The sequence below is a fragment of the Lampetra fluviatilis genome, chromosome 20, assembly GCF_964198595.1.
Source record: "Lampetra fluviatilis chromosome 20, kcLamFluv1.1, whole genome shotgun sequence".
NCBI classification, from domain to species: domain Eukaryota; kingdom Metazoa; phylum Chordata; class Hyperoartia; order Petromyzontiformes; family Petromyzontidae; genus Lampetra; species Lampetra fluviatilis.
Genome location: NC_136294.1, coordinates 8,904,192 through 8,922,821, shown reverse-complemented (window position 1 = coordinate 8,922,821; position 18,630 = coordinate 8,904,192). Strand labels below are relative to the sequence as shown.

At 44.4% G+C, this 18,630-nt stretch overlaps 1 protein-coding gene across 1 annotated transcript; it reads left to right on the top strand.

Moving 5' to 3' along the window:
* Positions 1-1,022: 1,022 nt before the first annotated feature.
* LOC144937937 (ubiquitin-conjugating enzyme E2 D2) lies at positions 1,023-14,192 on the top strand. The gene is made up of 7 exons (XM_078865564.1): positions 1,023-1,266; positions 5,819-5,882; positions 7,824-7,855; positions 8,413-8,490; positions 11,358-11,463; positions 13,278-13,371; positions 14,023-14,192. Exons 1-7 carry the CDS (start codon positions 1,243-1,245, stop codon positions 14,066-14,068), a joined length of 444 nt encoding a protein of 147 aa, XP_078721690.1. The 5' UTR covers positions 1,023-1,242; the 3' UTR covers positions 14,069-14,192.
* Positions 14,193-18,630: the final 4,438 nt, after the last annotated feature.

Sequence of the window (18,630 nt, the reverse complement as noted above, 5' to 3'; positions counted from 1 at the left end):
TTACACCTGTTTTATTACCAGAAAGGGTAAAACGTATTCTCATTTTTTTTCATAGATTATTGTCCGTTCGCACGCCAGGTGCCAAGTCACATTGTGCTCACATTGACAGCTGCCACTGTAGGTGCCTTTCAAGTGTTTCTAATACGTAGGTTATGGAAAGTGCATGCTCTGGCGTATAACGCGCGACTTCAAAGACAAATCACTATTAACCTATGCGAATACATCTGCATATCGATAAGTCGGCACTTTAGTCAATATGTGGAATGTTTTGTAATGCGATGAGTGAGCGCGTTCGCCAACCGATCACAAAGCATTGTACGTCACAATGGGACGTCACGCGTCATATCCGTGTTCATTCCGCAAAACAAAAATCGCACGTGGCGTGGAAGTTTGATAAGCACGACGAACGCGTCAAATTGTGCGAATGTAAATAATCCTAAAATACGACGTAAATATTCTCTAGTGTCCTTAAATCCGACAATCATGCTTTGTAGCCCAAACGTTTAAATACGACACAATCGAAACGTCGTGAGAATTTTATTGTTTTATATTTTTATTATTTTATTGTTTTATATTTTTATCATTTTATTGTTTCCCTTCTACGTGACTTTACCGAAAGAACCAAAAATAGGAATAATTAATTTTAAATCGTGAAAATTAATCGAATGGATATCACGCCCACGCGCTGCGGCATGGACGAATATGATTCCAAATGAATCGATTCCCGACGCGTTTTCGATTTCACGCGTGCGTGCCCGCCAACGGTAACGTTCGACACGCGGATCGATTTCTCACCACGAATCGCCGAATCACTTAATCACGTGGGTGGCCGTGCCCCGCAAATAGTGCGCGCGCGCGCGCCACCGCCCCCGCTTGGGATTGGGGGGGGAGGGAGCCCCGCACTATTTTCCCCGCGCGGAGGGACGCACGTCACGTGCGCGCGCGCGCGCGCTCGCCCCGCCCCCCCCGCCCACCACGACACACTCCCCCCCCCTCCGCCTTATAAAAGCGGGGGTGGAGTCCTCCGCGGCGGTGAAGCGTCCGGGCCAAATTCAAGCTCAAGAGGTTTTTTTTCTTCTTCTCTCGGTGACGCCGCGCTCGTGTCGGGCCGCGCGAACGCAGCGAGAATAATTTCCCTTCCGAACGCGACGGTTTAGAGAGGGAAACGTCGTCGTCTCGCGAGTTCTGTTGGCGTGAGCGAGAAAGAAGAACCGCGGGGGGTGGAGGAGAGAGAAAAAAATCATGGCTTTGAAGAGAATTCACAAGGTAATTTAAGAGCTTAATAAGGGGTGACGGCCGCCTCGACTAGTGTAGGCCTCTACTGTGGTGTTGGGGTGAGGGGAGAGGAGTGAGTGGAGAGGGGGGGAATGAAGAGGAATGAGTGGAGGAGGAGGGGGGGGAATGAAAAGGAGCAAAGAGAAGGAATGAGGGAAGGAGGAGATCGTGGCGACGAATGGGGAGGGAGGGGAGTGAGGGGGACGAGGTGAATGGTGACTTGGCACAAAGAGACGTGGGTATGAGGAACAAGCCGAAATGGGGTATGAATTAAGAGAATGATGAGCTTGGAATGAAGAGCAGGAAGGGTTTGTGTGTGTGTGGTAATGTTACTCGTGCGATTGCTGTGAGTCGTGTAAGAACGAAGTTTAATGATAAGGAACACGAGTGCGGTAGTGAAAGAGGAACCATGGGGGTGGGGGGTTAATTGAGGGAAGGAATTTGAGAGAACGACGTGAAGATCCTGGAACGACGTGGTAGGTACGAGGAAGCATGTTGAAGGATTAATAAAAAACGCGGATTTGGGGGGGTGGGACAACAATAGGAACCGAGTGAGGCGAGGGGGATTGCTAAATAATGACGAGCGGAATGAAATACCGGGATCCATGTTGCGCTCGGGTAGTAGTAATCCTGTGACGTTCCTGGATGACGGCTTCTTCCACTGTGCCCCCTACTCTCGCTCCCTTCATTGGTTCTCCTCCTCGTCTCCCTCATCGTCTCTTCTTACCCTTCCATCTCTCTACATCTCTTCTCTCCCCCCCCCCCCTGTCACGAGAGATTTTACACATCTGTACACGCACGGGTTCCGCATTGATGACGCCCCCATTATCGCGAGCGGGGATCGATTCTGCGTCTCCGTTCGTGAGTCCATCGATCTTCCCGATTCGTTCGCTAATTCGACGTCGTTCGATCGTTCTCTGGGTCAAGTTATTGGCGTGTTCTCTTGACAACACCCCCCCCCCCCCCTTACTCATTCTCTCGCTTATCCCACGACTCATTCGTCGGTTGGATTCGTTCAATCCGCATTCGTTCGCTCAGGTCGTTGACCCCAGTCATGTGCTGACTCACACGTTGACTTTTTTTAACTCTTTCGTGTGTAGCGAACTTGGTAATTCGCAGGTTACATTATATAATTACTCCTGAGTGGTTATATATCTTTAATTTAGAATTTCGTTCGTCCGTTCACCAATGGACGCATTCGCTCAGTCGCGTATACATTGTAAAGGTTTGCGTTCCCTTCGGTAATTAATTCACGTATCTTATTTTATGATTTGAGAAATTATGAAGGCGTTGGCGTATTCTTCGACTCATTGGTTAATTATCTCACTCGGTCAGGCAAACTCGGTACATTAACATTCAGCCGGCGTCAAGGCACGAACGGTGATTTAATTTGGCTCTCCGGCAAACCTAAAATAGTCCTGATAAGTCATCATCGATGCGGTCTGTCCCTTATTTAGATGTGTTCGTGTCGAACGAGTTATGTGTGTGTGTGCGCGACTGTGTGTGCTGCACAGTGCATCATTGTGCACGATGGTGGTCGTAATAATGCCGGCTGTTGTCGTAAAGGAACGTGCTTGCAATTGGAATGGTTCCCATATGGCTAATGCCGCATTACTACGGGGATGAATTAAGCCCTTGGTTGGTGGTGGTGATGATGATGGTGATGATGTCACTGGTTATGCGAGTGCCGATTTTATGCTGATGGTGGTGAAGATGGTGGATGATGACGGTGGTGGAGATTGATGATGATGGTGGTGGTAATGACAGTTTCGTGGTGATGGTCTTTATAGTGGTATTGGCCGTTGTGCTGATGGTATTTGCGATATTCATATTCTTAGGTTTTTTCCTAAGCTGATGGTATTTGCGATAGTAATGGTTAATGGTTACAGACATAGTAATAACGTGATGGTTGTGGGTGTAATAATTATTTTGGTGATGGTGGTCGTTGTAGAACTTATGGTGATTGTCCTAGCGATTGTTGTGTTGGTAACGATGGTAAAAGATTGAGGATATGGTGGCCCAATGGTGATATTGATTAAGTGGTAGTTATAATAGTCGTATTGGTGATTTGTAATTTGTAGTGTTGTTATGATGGCAGAAACGATGGGTGTGGTGATGGGATCGTTGTGACGGTGGTAGTTATGCTTATGCCGTTTATGTTGATTGTACTGTACTTGTAGTGATGGGTGGTGTTGATGGTTGTGAATATCATGGTTTTGATGGTGGTGATATTGGTTCACGTTATTGAAGTCATGGCGATGATGTTGATTATAGTAGTCGTGGTGAGGGGTGTTTGTAGTGATCGTGACGATGGTTGACTCATGTTTTTCTCGTGACTCATGTAATTCCATCGTGAACTTGCCACATACTGAAAGCGCGTGCATTGGTTAATAGTACCATTTGGTGTCCTAAATACATTTCCAATCTATTTGTACCCTTTAGAATATCCATAAGTTGACCCTTTTGTACAAGTCAACATTCTGTATAAGGTAAACGTTTTGTTCGAGTTTCAAACGGTGCTGTCTGCACAGGCAAATTGTACATTGAACAGGTCCTCGTACACTCGATGCTGTGTAAAACCATGCACTCAACAATGCTGGGTTCTCATCCTTTACACGGTTACAGTGTTCCAGAACGGTGGAAAATCTTGCACGCACGCAGCGCGTTGTGCTATGCTGCAGTAGTTGCGGATGGCCATCCTTGTGAGCGAAAATGGCCACGGCCCCTTTTGCGTGACCCCCCCCCCCCCCAATGATAGTTTTGGTCGAAGTCGACTTGGCCACCCCGGGCGGGGGGGGGGGACCGTCGTCCGTGTCCTTAAAACGCAGTTTGGAAGGCCCGAAAAGGAAGTGACATCGCTTTGTGGCGTAAACAACAAAAAAACGTTTCAGCCGGGGCCCTCCGACGCTTCCGTCTGGGCGGCTTGCCTCGAGTTTCATAACGAGAACGAACTAAGTGTTTTGGTTGTGCCTTGCCCTTCGTGCCTCGGCCGTTCTTCCACAGGAAATGGCCGTGAGGCACACCACACATTACTCATGGTGGGGGTGGAGGTTTCTATGGCTGGTTGAGTGTGTGACGCACAATTGTATGTGGCCTGGCAGTTGAAGGGTTATGCATCGTCAGGTTGCGCATGACGCTTCTGAGAGGTGTGAATTTGGCACGTTATGCCGAGCAAGGGTGACACGATATTGCTATGTAGAGGCTACCGGCAGTCTCGTTACATCGTGTGTTTTCATTTTTTATTCTATAATTGGAACATGAGCACCTAATGTTACAAAAAACTGACTCGCATGCGAAACCAATTGTGCTTTTATGCTGACTAAAGATGAAGGTTGTTGACGTCATTGTGCCTGCAAGATAAAAAAAACTCAATACCTTTTTGGCTGCCGTGTCCGGTCTAGCTGCCATCTCTGCTTGTATCCAGCCAGCGAGTGAGCGTACAATTTTAAAATTTTACGGCACTGCGGTACAGCTGGACAAAACTGCCATGGGGCAGCCTTGTGAATTTGACATTGAAGTGAACTGCTTTGCCATCTGTAACATGCGGTGTCGGTCAATGGCTTGAGTGTTCAGTTTACAAGCAAAGATGCCTTAATTCAGTTTTGTGGAATTTATGCTGCGGACAATTGTTTCTGCTGAGCGGCTCCAAGCATGAAGTGTCAAACTGCCACAATAAGTATGGTGTGTCGTACACAATTCAAATTTGTTCAGGACATAATGTAACTGTTGGTGATGAAATGATCCTTATTGCGGTACCCCGGGGTACCAAATAATACAAAATGGCCGAGGCAATTAAATATTTAATTTCTGGGACACTATTTTTTCCAGGGGTGTTACTGAACTCCGCGACTGGGGTACCAATCAATCCGAAATCGGTGGTGCCACTCCGCAATGTCGAAACGCAGCGAGGACGATTGCGCTGAAACCCTGAACGCTCGCGGTATGCACCATAGTGCATCGTGTACAGCTCGTCGAGATGAGTCGATTGCCGCATTGCCGACCATCAACAGACAAAAAATAACCGGACATTATGCGAGAGCCGGGGTGGTACTATGGTACCGCTATAAGGTTCCAATGTTCATTGGCTCTACTGAAATTCAACACATTTGAGCGAGCATGTGGCAGTGGGCATTTGCACCAACAATTACGACGGTTTTGCGCATTTGGGAGCTTTACCCAAGCTTCGCTGTGCACACCCAACGTATTTGTTGTGTGAAATTTACAGCGAGTCTCTACTTACAAGTGAAATTGTATTCGCCATTTTTAGAAAACATGTGTTAAGTATCTGAATGTCAGGCCACTGTCCGTGCAAGCAGCGATCAAACATGCTCCACTCTTACACCAGCCCATCCACATTTTTAACCGAAGGCCTCCACACTGTACCTCCTTGCCGCAACAATGCGCGCAGAACTGCATTCCCGTTACACAGGTTTCGTTTTAAAGACTTACATTATTTTAAATCAATCGCTCCTGACGCGCGCCGTCTTCTTTAAGGAAGAAATACTCCTTGTGACAACGTTGGCTCCTTCTTTTCTGTCCACAGGAGTTGAACGACTTGGGGAGGGATCCTCCGGCACAGTGCTCTGCAGGACCCGTTGGCGACGACTGTGAGTCATTGAAACGTCTTTTATATGAGAAGCACAATCGAAATCTTTATTTATACTGGAGGAATCTGATGGGCTTTAAATCTCTTTTTGAACAGATGTCCAGTCGGGCCAGGTCAAAGTTACAACCACAAACAATACAAAATACGATAGGAGTGCAAAGTAGATGAAAGGTAAAAACAAATCGCTTTTAAAATCTATAAAAGTAAAACTAAACTCTTTTTTTGCATCTTACCAGGTGAAGCCCACTGAGCCACAAACTTATTTTTTTCGAAATGACTTGGCCACATGATGGCCAAACGAGGGTGGCTTATGTGGAACTCCACAGCAGCAAAATAATCTACGTAATTGCATATTTCTAAATAAAGATCTTGAACCTTACTCGACAGAAAAAAATCCATCAAACCTTGGACCCCCAATGATCACTACCTTTTATGATTGGTAACCAAAGTTGTATATCATGGCGTGTCCCTCCGCAAGCTGACGCGCACGAATCCTGATTGTGTGAATGCTTACCTAGGCTCTGCTGTGACACTCTGCCAAGGAATCCTCTAGGCCATTCTTCTGTAATGCATCTTTCATTCATTCATGAATGATGCCATCTTGTTTATGCCAAGAGATTTGTGTACGAGAGACTTTAATTTCCATTTGTCTTGGTCTCGCAAGAAACTGATTACTTTCATGGCAGTGCTGTATTGGCTTTTCAGTACTTGGTGCAAAGTACTTGATCAGGGCTAAAGCCTCGAGTGGTAGACATCAAGGCACATGCCCCACCCCCACTGCGCCACCTCGCCCACCCCCCCCTTCATCAATATAGCTGTAAAGCTATAGACGGAGAATTTTATAATAAGCAAATGGGCCCAAACAAGTCGGCTACTCGGGCAAAGTGTTTTACTGCGTTTGGTAACACCAAGTACAGTGCTGTACACTCTCACCGTGAATGCTTGTGATATGTATATGCATCCTTGATCCTGTACCCTGCAAATCTTGGCTAGGCTTCTGAACTTGACACTGCAGGGCACACATGAAAGGGATGGAGAATTTATCCCACCGTTGAAGCAAAATTGCTTTGAAAATGCGTTTCTTAAAATGACGAATGCTGCATATTTGGTAATAATCACGGACGCGCATGAAACGTGCTTTGTTGGTTGTACTGATTTACTTTTATACATTTTTCTAACGTTGCTGTTTAAACAAAGGTCGTTTTTTCCCCATCTTGGCAAATGAGCTCTTTTTTTAAAGAAACCTCATTTGATATATAAAAAGATATACAAGTAAAACTGTCAGTCTCACATCCTGGGAAGTGCATGTCTTATCTCTGGGGTAAAACGGCAATAAGAGTCAAACGTTGTGGTGGTTTTGTCCACGTTTGCAGAAAAACACGACAGTTGTTTTACATAAAGTAGGCCCGCATGGTGTGATGTGGCCATCGGTGTAACGTTGGCTTTGCCGAGTACGCCCTTGACGTGGCTGAGCTTGGGTAATCTGTCTCCACTTCTGGATACAACCACGTCGAGTGTTTTTTTTAAAGAAGACTGCGTTTGTGTTTTTCAATAGTTTTTTCTCGTGAGCAATGTTGGCAGCCGGGTACAGTTTTTACAAACTGCGCACTTGCGTGCATGATTATGGTATATAACTATATTTAATACTGACCTTTTAAGCACTGCTTTTTATAGTTTGAGGCGGATTTATGTTTGAGTAGACGGCCAAGATGGGAGTATTTTTGCTCTTGAATGGTGTGCTTTATAAATACCTGTTGCCACACTGCATTCAAGTATTACATAACACTTTATAAGCATGATGTATATACACCTTCAACGATGGTGTTAAAAATGTTTTGTAAAGCTCATTTGGATACGTCCGATCCCTTTGTTAGGTTCCTATATTTTCACGTATATTTTGTATTCTAGCTGTTATAATGTTATGACTCGTTTCTCTTTGCAGTGTTTCATTGGCAGGCCACCATTATGGGACCAGTAAGTCAATATTTAATGTAATGCACGACACTGTTAAAGGCTTAGCGTCACATGTTTGCAGATGGGCAATTCTGCCCGCGGAGTGTCCTGTGTTTGGTGGAGCTAGTGGAAAAAATAATCGTAAAGAGAACACTCACTGTTGCACCTGCGGAGCTGACTGGTTTATTGGTGTGAATCGTGCCTTAAGTTTTAAATGGGAAGGAAAACACGTACACATCTTAAGTATTACGTTCAAATGGTGCCAAAGGAAACACTATAAAGAGGTAAAACATTTACTTGTGATATTTGATGTAAAACGCACGTAAATTTAACAAGTACCTAACCATCATTCTAATTCCCTTTACCTTTTCATAAAGTACACCAAATTGAGATAGCTGTCGGTGAGTTTGTGCTGCACAAAGCTGAACAGGCCTAAACATGAAAGAGTACAGTGCAATTTCACTAATGTAATCCTGTCACAGCGTCTGTAATACAGTACGGAAAGTGTTTCGGTCGGTGTGTGTGAACGTGTGTGTGCGCAAATGTAATGACTCGGTTCATGTTTGTTTTTCATGTAGAATGACAGCCCATACCAAGGGGGCGTGTTCTTCCTTACCATTCACTTCCCAACAGACTATCCTTTCAAGCCTCCAAAGGTCGGTGTTTGTTTCCTAGGCTGTGCACAGCATTTGTTTTGAATGACTGGAATCCCACGGGGAAACAGAGATTTTGTGAGAATGTAAGCACTTTATATTTTTAGGGAGCTTTTACATTTGGCTAGCAAGACTAAAGTGAAGGGAACCTACTTTTAAGGCACTTTAGAAGATGCCTGTTGAGCTCGATAGTATTTCCCGTGAAAATATTGGTGACTCCTCAGGTTCTAGTAAGCTCGAGAGTATTTATAATCTCTGAAGTGGCGAGCCTCAACTGTAATGATATTTTAGAGGCACCTTTTTAGGATGTGTTCCTGTCCAATATGGAAATTCATGACCTAGTGGTGTAAATTCTAATGGTCTAAAAAAGTGAAAGATGAGATTTGACACAAACATAGTAGAGATTTCAGCTTAATAAGAACCTCTAAAAACCAAGCCTCTTCTTTTGGATCCCTGTATTGCAGAATAAAAAATAATCTTTGTTTTTTATTTGCACCTATGACATTTAGTCTAATGGTTATGAAGAGTGCTGGATCCAGATAGGACAGTCTTTCAAAACTGTACTTTTGTTTTGGTAAAAAAAAAAGCACAGGAAAGCCAATAGAAAGTAGGCAAAGCCCCCCCTATGCTTGTTATTAGCCATTACTATTAATCTGCTTGTTATTAGTCATTACTATTAATTGTATAAAAGCTGTTTTCACATTTGTGTTGCATACCTTCCTTACAGGCATAGTAAATGTAGAGCACAAAATATTAGATTGCATTCGGCAAAATATGGTTTTATTTACAAAGAATGTTTGGCTATGCTATGATGAAGAATGTTTATATATTCTTCATATTTTTATTGGGATTTCATTACTGTACAGGTAAACTGAATTGTGACAATTCATTCCTCGTACTAGGTTTGCTTTATTTCCTATGTCCATGGAGTGCCTGAAAATTGAAAGTTCACTGACATGTCTGTTTAGCTATGGCATGCAAACAATGCAGTAATTCAAGTTTCTCTCTTAAAAGTTGATCCGAAATGCTATGTTTACACCAACCTGAGCCTTGTTTATTTCCAGACTCTTGACAATACAATATTTATGGCAAGTCTGCCCTCTGAGTTTCTCACGTCTCTTGTTCTTGACAGGCCAGGTTCCCACAATGGAAACGGTGACTATTGAGACCGAGCCAGGCAGAGAGTGGTCTCTTGAGGCCCTTTTCAGTCGGGTCTCTCAATGCATTAACACTGGTGCACTGGAGTGCACTGTGCTAATGGCATCATTTTAGCGGGTAGACAAAAGCTTGGAAACACGGGCAGAATATTCTGCGTAAACACTGTAACAAGCTTTTCTCGAACCTCCATTGTGATGTTTGTTTTAGGAAACAAACGTGCTTTCAATAGCTGGTGTAAAATTGTTGAAGATAAAGTTTATAGAGTACGGTGACACGGCCAAGCGGGGGAGTGCATTCGCCACTTGTTCTAGAGGAATACTGTTCGAATCGGTGGTCGCCCTGATTATAACTGGGTATAACATGTGCCGATTGCTTAACAATAGACGTTAAAGATTTGTTGGTCATTTGCAACACTTGGCCATTGTGTGCCGGTGTCGAGGCCTGAATTTGCCACGTTTGAAAAACGACCCTTAAATTACGCAATTGTAATTATACGCAGAAATCATTTGACCCTACTGGCAGACTTTTGACCCAGGGTCAGTCTTGCAAATAACAACTCGTCTTGACTTCTCGCCTACTTAAATGAACTTGAACTTAACGTAACATTTTTAGTCCTAATAGGATTCCTATTTTTTTGTAATGTGTGAAGCGAAAATGTAAATGAATGAATAAACAAACTGAATATGATTGTCCAAATAGGTTTTGTTGTTTTGCAGCATTGCTTTCTAAATGGATATTTTGAGGGATGATTTAAAAGTGTTTTAATTTCGGAATTTTTTTAATGAAAACATGGGTTTCACAAATATAACCGCGCCTGTTTCCTTTTGTTGCTTAAAGTTCTTTATCTCGCGAAGCACATGGTCATACCAACCCCTCGCTAAACCGTATTAACGTTTGCGTCCAGTTTCCCATCATTGCAAGGACAATTTTAATCCAACTTTTTTGGGAAATGAACCACTTTTGTGGGCAAACATTTTGTTAAAAGCTGCTTTTCACAATTCACATTGTGAACTGTAAAACTTTACTCATAGGAATGGACAAAGTCCAAGATTATAGTGCTGGAAGAATACAGCAGGTGTGACTTGAGTAGTATTCACCTAGGCACACGCTGTCAGACACATGGCTCAAGGAGAATTGAGCAGAGTAAGTGTTCCCCTTGTTTTAAACTAATTTTTTATTTTACTAGATAAGGCCCACTCACCTATATGGCTATTGACTTAAAGTTTTCGTGACTGCAGGAATACATATTTTATGGGTCTTTCGATAAAGCCACATAGAACAATAGTAAAAATATCACGACGTTTCGATTGCAACACAAGCAATCGTCTTCAGGTGAGAGGAAGACCATGCTTGTGTTGCGATCGAAACGTCGTGATATTTTTATTATTTTTCTAATCTACGTGGCTTTACCGAAAGACCCATAGAACATATATAGCTCTTTTTCAGTAACGACCTGGTCACAAATGATAGCTCAACAAAGTGGATTACCATGTGGAAATTTATAGGAGCCAAATACTCTTAAACGCATGATTCTAAATGTCGAGGGAAAAACCGGAGAAAAATCCACGCGACCACACGCAAAATCCAAATATACAGGTGTCGGGATTGGGCTCGAACCCACGACCTCCTATATACCAGGCGAGGTAGTTAACCTCTCGCCACCGTGGCGCCCTCATGATGGCAGTGTTTATGGTGACCGTCGTATGTTGCAGGTCGCGTTCACAACGCGCATCTACCATCCGAACATCAACAGCAATGGTAGCATCTGCTTGGACATACTACGCTCGCAGTGGTCTCCAGCCCTCACCATATCCAAAGGTGAGTGGGTTGTCGAGTCGTCATAACCACGTGAGCTATGCACACGTCACTTCATCCCCACTGGTTTTAAATAACGTATTTCTTGCCAGTGCGGTCTCTTGCCCCTATTGTTGTGTGCTCCAAAGGCAATATGAACTGAGGGTTCAAGCTCAAACCGATTGTGTTACAGATCTAACTATTCTGATTCTGAAATGGTTGTGCAATGGGCAGTAGTAAAGTACGGTGTTTTGTAAGAAAGACAAATCATAGTATCAGCAGCAGTTCCGTGGACAGCTTCCCCACATCCTTGCAGACCACAGTCTGGGAACCACTGGCATTTAAGGAAGTGTTTGCATTTTGCCAAGTTAAGGGTAATCTCTTCTTACATCCAACATATTTCTGCATTGTGAACTTGATTGATTTAAAAAAAACAATTTTATTTAGAATCCCTTTTTGGTTAACGGTAGAGGAGCCGACATAGTTGGTACTGTTCCACTATACCATACACTAGCATTTCACAACCTTTCAAAGTTAGCAGCTGCTTGTCATAAGTAAATTATTTCCGCAATCGCCCTAATATTAACACGTGCATGCACATGAAACTCGCATACAAGCGCACAGCCATATACGCAGTTAAACATACACATGTTTCCCTTGCTAAAGGAGCATTGATGTACATATTTGGCTGGGTTCTTTTCATCACAGCTGAAAGAATCTGCCTACTTAGATGTGAAAATATGCTCAGACATGCAAATGCCAATGTATGAACACTTGCATACGCACATCTCCATACATTTGTGTATAAACAAAGATGCATGCACTTACACGAGCACACTTCCTACATAATTGCACTTGTATGTAAATATGCACACACAAAATAATACAAATACTTTACTTATCCGGGAAGCCACACCGAGTCGTACGACTCTTTCAGAAAAGAGCTGCATTGCTTTTTATTTTGCGGTGTTTTTGGCCATAAGGATGCAGCGGAGACACACACAAGAGAAACATGAGGCATGCAGGCATGAAAGAGACGCACGTAGACTGAAACACAAGGAAAGGAAACCCTCGCAACAACTTTGCCTTTGCTAGCCCCCTGGAGGTCATGACCCATTAATTTGTAAATGTGCCATTTAAAAAAAAATGTTACTTTGCAAAACACGTTCCTTTGGAGTGGGCAGGTAGGAACTTAACTTGGTTGGGCAGCGCATTCGTGCGATCCGTGTCACGCGGCGCAAGCTGCGTGGGGCGGCGCGTCACGTGGTGCTGAGCCCGCCTGAAGCGCTCTATGAAATACAAATCGAGGGCGTGGCTATGCACGACAGACAGACAAATAATCCCTGGTGGGTAGTGTGGAACTGTTCCTATCTGTATATATTTGTCATATCGTGTTGTACATGGCATTGCTTTTCGCATCATTGTAATTTCAGCCGGCTAAGAAATGTAATACCTGAACGGTTAGTTCACCGTTAGAAAATATTGCTTTCATTAGATTAACTTATTTGTATGAATTGTCACCTGCTGTGAACTGGCAAGTCCTCAATTGGATGCCGAAGCATTTGCACGGCATACGTTAGGTTGATGTAGCCCACTCCCACGCTTCTGTCTTAACATTGGCTCTGCTGCTCTTGTGGATTTCTGGTGGTTCTGATGCCGAGGCAGCTGGGGATGTGTTTGACGCATGGTAGCGCCTGCTGTGCTTTGCATTCGTGTACCGGTTGGCATCGCACCTGCGTGCCGTGCACCCGCACGCATCCGCTGCCTCGCGTGTCGCGTACACTCTGCTGGGAGTTGAACATTCCTCTCGTGCGTTGTTGTGTCTGTGCCCCGTGTAGTGCTGCTGTCCATCTGCTCGCTGCTGTGCGACCCCAACCCCGATGATCCTCTCGTGCCAGAGATAGCGCGCATCTACAAGACGGACCGAGAGAAGTGAGTGGCCTGCTTTTAAGAGCTTCCTGCTGCTGCATGGTGCCCTCTACCCTTGCCTCTTACACTAAGATCTACAAAAATCACAATAACCACATGCCAAAGAGGAAAAACATGTTGACCCAAAGGATTGTTTTGCAAAGCTTCTTTGTCTTGAGTGTTTATGATCTTGTTTGCATAATGTACAAGTGAAAAAATGAAACAACTGTGGCTACAAACACAACCATGAACCATTTAATTTTGTACTGCCCCAAATGTAAATTTGAAGGTTGTGGGTATATTTGCTATTCACCAACTTTGAGACCAAGCAGTTGAATGGCTCAATAACTTTGAACTGAATCTATAACAGTTCTTTATTGGCCATACGAAATCACATTCGTGTGAAGACTGCAGCATGGCAGTGCTGTAATGCGAGTCATCGCAGAACGAGTGCAGATTTTTTTTTTCATGGGCTCGTGTTAAGATTAAGAATGTACATACACGTCCAAAGTTGCTCACGAGTCTGCACTGAGACTGGGTGCCTATTTTTTTTATAGCCTCATTGCAGTGCTTTGATGCAAATATCGGGTTGTAACTGGTTATAGAAACAAATGTTTTACCAGATTTTCTATGCGATTCTCGTGTACCCGTGACCTGTTCTCGTCTCGTTCACAGGTACAATAAACTCGCCAGGGAATGGACGCAGAAGTATGCCATGTGACACAGCGGAGGGGAAACCTGGTGCTCCGTTTTATACGTCTGTTCTGCTTTTTGCCGCTCGGTTTTATTTTGTTTTGGTTTGGTTTTTTATTTTATTTTCTCCTGACCTGTGTGCACACCAATCCCTTCTGGCCCAGCACCTTCCCAGCCTCCATTTCATCACTTGGCACAAGTGCTTTATTTTAACTTTAATTTCTTCCTCCTTTTTTACCCCTCCTCCCTCCCCCCCCCTATGCAGTCCCCTCCTCCACCTTGTCCCGTTGTGTGTATAAACTCCTGCCCCCTCCTGTACATTTCTGTAATAAAAGAACAAAATTGTGAGATGTTTCTGTTGTAATATACTTGAGGTCTTGCTGTAGAAAACATAATAAAGCTAATAAATGAACACACAAATATACCGTGGTGGCCTGTTTGATTTCGTGTTCATTTGCCTGTGCAGTGCCAGCTGCTGTGTGCACGTATGTACACTATATTTGCATGTTTGTATGTCTGGAGAAGGCTCGTATGAAGGACCCTGCTGGGCAGTTGGGAGGCCGTCGACCCCAGCAACAATGGAGGGCAGAGGAGCGACACTCCCAACAACGAATGGAGTGCCGGGTGGCTGAAACACAGCAAGTTTGACTAGCAGGGGGGCACAGGTGTTGCATCGGCTAGTCATCTCAGTCCACCCGTGGTACCTGGGTCTGTCCCATGACCTGCCACGCGGGTGTTCGACACTTCACGTGGCCTTAATGTGCACAAGTGCTGGGAAGACGTCACTGCCACTTCCACGCTGTTAAAGATTGTTTTTATTAATTAAGTCGCTTTAAAATCCAGTCATGGTAAGCCTCTTACTCATTGGTAATTGGTGACCTAACATCGGTGACATTTCCTTTAAGTGTCGCTAACCAACGTCACCTTTTACCATGTAGTATTAAAGCCTTGGTTACTCATCTCCAGTCCTCATGGGGTGCAATCTTGTGTGTTTTTAGACCTCTTAAAATCACCAACCCTTTTACAGCTAAAAGCAGCTTTTTTTTAAAGTTACTTATTACATTTAGGGTTTGAGCACGTTATTGAGAGAGCAAAAACTGGAAGACACCGACCCGTGAGTTACCGAAGTTTTTAATGTATGGCTAAACTCGCTATGATCAACTAACTGCACTTGCGTAAATACAGTGCATACAGTATTTGCAATGTTATGGTCGATATAAACCGCCTTGTGCTATAGTGCAATATTTACTCTGGAGATGAGAGCTCGACGTTTTATGGGTAGCAAGGGACCAGAGTGCAGAAATGTTTGTCTCGTGGAGTTGCTGGGATGTTGTGAACTGAAGGCAGTGTTTATCACTCGTGTCTGCGACCACGTTAGGTTTTCATAACTACGCCAAATATTGATTTGAACAATGTCGATGTGTTGGTTAATTTTGTCAGCAAACCTGACGACCAAACGTGTGCTGCTTCACTTTTTTTGTTTACATTTGATGTACAGCGCTTTGAGATGGCCAATTTGAAAGGTGCTTTATAACACTTGAGTTTATTCATTATTACTATATATCTTGGTTCTTTCGGTAAAGTTACGTAGAAGGGAAATAATAAAATAAAACAATAAATTCTCACGACGTTTCGGACACCGCGCAAGCAGTCGCCCTCAGGTGAACAGGGCTGTCGGAAAGACAACGTCGTGAGAATTTTATTTCATTGTTTTATTTTTATTATTTTATTATTTCCCTTCTACGTGACTTTACCGAAATAACCAAGAAGATGAATCCCTGCAGTCACGAAAGCTTTAAATCGAAATATTACTATATACTTTGGAAGTGCGTTTCTAAAATATGTACAATCTGGTGGTTGTCTTGGAGACCTTCACAAGCCAATGTAAGCTCTATTAATAGATCACTGCATCTCGCCTTTTCTACGCGTCGATTTGTTTGGATCATATTTGTGCTGAAAATAACCGGACGAATTTGCTACCACTTCTCAGTGGCACTTATCTGTGGTGACCTTGCAGAGTGGTAGCGCATTTACGGCTTGTTGCAGAGCTTCACTCTTAGAGCCCAGCAACCACCCTGGTAAATACTATTAATTTTTATTATAAATACGTGCCGTCTGCTTCGCTGTGAACATTCAAGATCTCGTGACGTTATTTCAACCATGCTGGTGTCGGGAATTAACTTCGCCACATTTTGATAAACTCAATAGGAAAAAGCACGAGGCTAAATCGCCCCCTACTAGCAGGCAAATGCCCATTTGTCGGCATATCCTATATACACCTTGTCACATAGGGGCAGATGCCACTCGGTGTCCCCTTGGCTAGACTGCAGCATGCCATTGGGTGATTGATGAGAGAATGTACAGGTTTTGAGGGCTTTTAAGTGCGCTCTATATGCATATTTGAAAAAAGGAAATGATTTGATTCAATTATTACTTTCGGGAGACTCGTGAAGAAAAATGCAGATAATAGAATTAGCCCTTTTGTGAAATAAAAATACTGAATCGTCAATTTAGTACTTATGTAGTAGATTCAACTGAGTCGCAGACATACTTCTTAGAGGCAACACATTTATTACACCAAAGTAAAACACAAAGGGGTAGCTGTCCCCTTTACCAGATAACAGCCTCGGGTGGTGGACCACCCGGCTAAACTCCATGAACACACTGGGAGTTAGCTACACTGGACCGAACCTCGGTCTGGGTCCACGTGTTTGGAGACTTCGACTTAGAACGTAGATCTTCAGATGACGGTAGCAACGCTGAACCCTGGTCCCTGTGGGGGACCCGGCTTATATGCTCCCGGGTCTTGGCCGGCCCCGCCCTTGGCCACGCCCACCTTCGAGAGAGTCCTACCTCTCGACCCTTCCCGTAGGATCTTCGCCCCCCCCGCCCGTGACCACCCCCTAGCCCCCACCTGGGTCCCCATGTAGACTTTACCGGTCACGTGTCTACGGGGTCAACCAGAGTGCCATGGCCCAGGGTCACCCTGCCCCTGGGATGACACTCTGCCGCTCCCTGCGGTGGGAGTCGGCACTGCACGCCACGCGTGGTGCCACTGAGCGCTATCCCAGCGCTCACCAAGCTCTCACTAGGGCTGGTACTACACCCACCTACGGGGTGTTCGCGGTGACGGTGCATCGCACGCCGTGCTTTGCTGGAGTCGGCATTACAAAGTCACATTCACGATGTTGCTACGTACGTGATGTGAGTACATCGCACGCCGTGCCTCGCTCGAGCGAGCCGGCATTACACCGTGACATTCACGATGTCGCTACACTATTGAGAAGCCAATTCTAGTAGCTGTTCCATGGATTAATGTGTATTGTATAATCCACATGGTAACATGGGTTTTGCGAGTTGGGTACACGGATGAGTGCAGATAATACGTTTATGGATAAGGGGAGTTCCACTATTTAATAAGGAACTCACCAAGAGCAAATATTTGCTGAGGACAATACTCAAGGAAAACATTCTTTAAGAAATTGGCCAAATATCCCAAGTAAGACCACTGGAATAGCGCCAGTGAGCCCAATGCACTTTTATTGGTTTCCTAGAGTGAATTCAAACGAATTGATTATGCCAACAGATGTAACACTATAACTGTAACATATTTTAAGATCCTCAGGAGAGTAAGACGCACCCAAAACTTGTGCCCAGTGTCAATGAGAGGTATCCAAGCTGGTCACACACACATGCATTACCTACAAGATTACAAAACGCACCACCCAAAGGCTTGCTCTATAATACAGTAAAATTGGCGAATTTCATAATCTGAATACGGTAATAGTTTTTTTCGCATGGAAACCTCAATGAGTAAATATTATTCATATGGGTCCTGCATTTGATATGTTCGGCCAATGCCATTCTTTAATATTGACGAGTGTCGAATAAATGATGGATGGGCAGACCCAGTAGGAACAAGCACCCGAATAAAACGCCAACATTTGCACACAAGGGGTTAACATCCGAAGCTGCTCACAGATAGATTCAATAATCCACTGCTCTACGACTGCCACGTTTAAGCTACTTTGCTTTCTGTTGTATGAATTTGCTATTTTTTTTGTTTAAAAAAAATGGGGGTGCATGCTCAGTCGGCTTAGCACTCCCCTCCCACCGCTCTCACGTTACGACATCCACCCACGACTTCTGGTTCAGTTGTAGAGGTGGAGGGGCACGGCTCAACGACTCCATAAAAGCAAGTGTGTTGTTGGTGGTATTTATGTTCAAGGTGGCCGGCAAGGCAGTCAACGGTGTGGTTAAAGGAGGGCACTACCAGAACCGGCCCTAGACCTTTGGGGGCCCTAAGCAAAATTTGGTTGGAGGCCCCTTTGATGTATGATTTTTTTCACCCACTAGCTAGCAGTGACTCTAGGGGGCCCTCTGCTGGCCACGGGGCCCTTTGCAATTGCAAGGGTCGCTTATTGGCTGGGCCGGCTCTGGGCACTACCGTTCGTGAGCGAGAGAGACCAGCATCAGTGCCTCTAACGTTGTATGTGCGTGACTTTACGAACTCGGCAGTTTTAGTGAAACTAAACCAAAAAAAAGGGTAAAGGTGCATCCCTGTAATTTCTTTCTCACGCCGGTGCTGGC

Excerpts from the sequence above, each read along its gene's own strand:
- LOC144937937 (XM_078865564.1), top strand. The coding sequence starts at position 1,243 with ATGGCTTTGAAGAGAATTCACAAG. Across the intron at positions 7,856-8,412 it reads AGGCCACCATTATGGGACCA|AATGACAGCCCATACCAAGG; the intron begins GTAAGTCAATAT and ends TTTTTCATGTAG. Across the intron at positions 13,372-14,022 it reads TACAAGACGGACCGAGAGAA|GTACAATAAACTCGCCAGGG; the intron begins GTGAGTGGCCTG and ends TCTCGTTCACAG.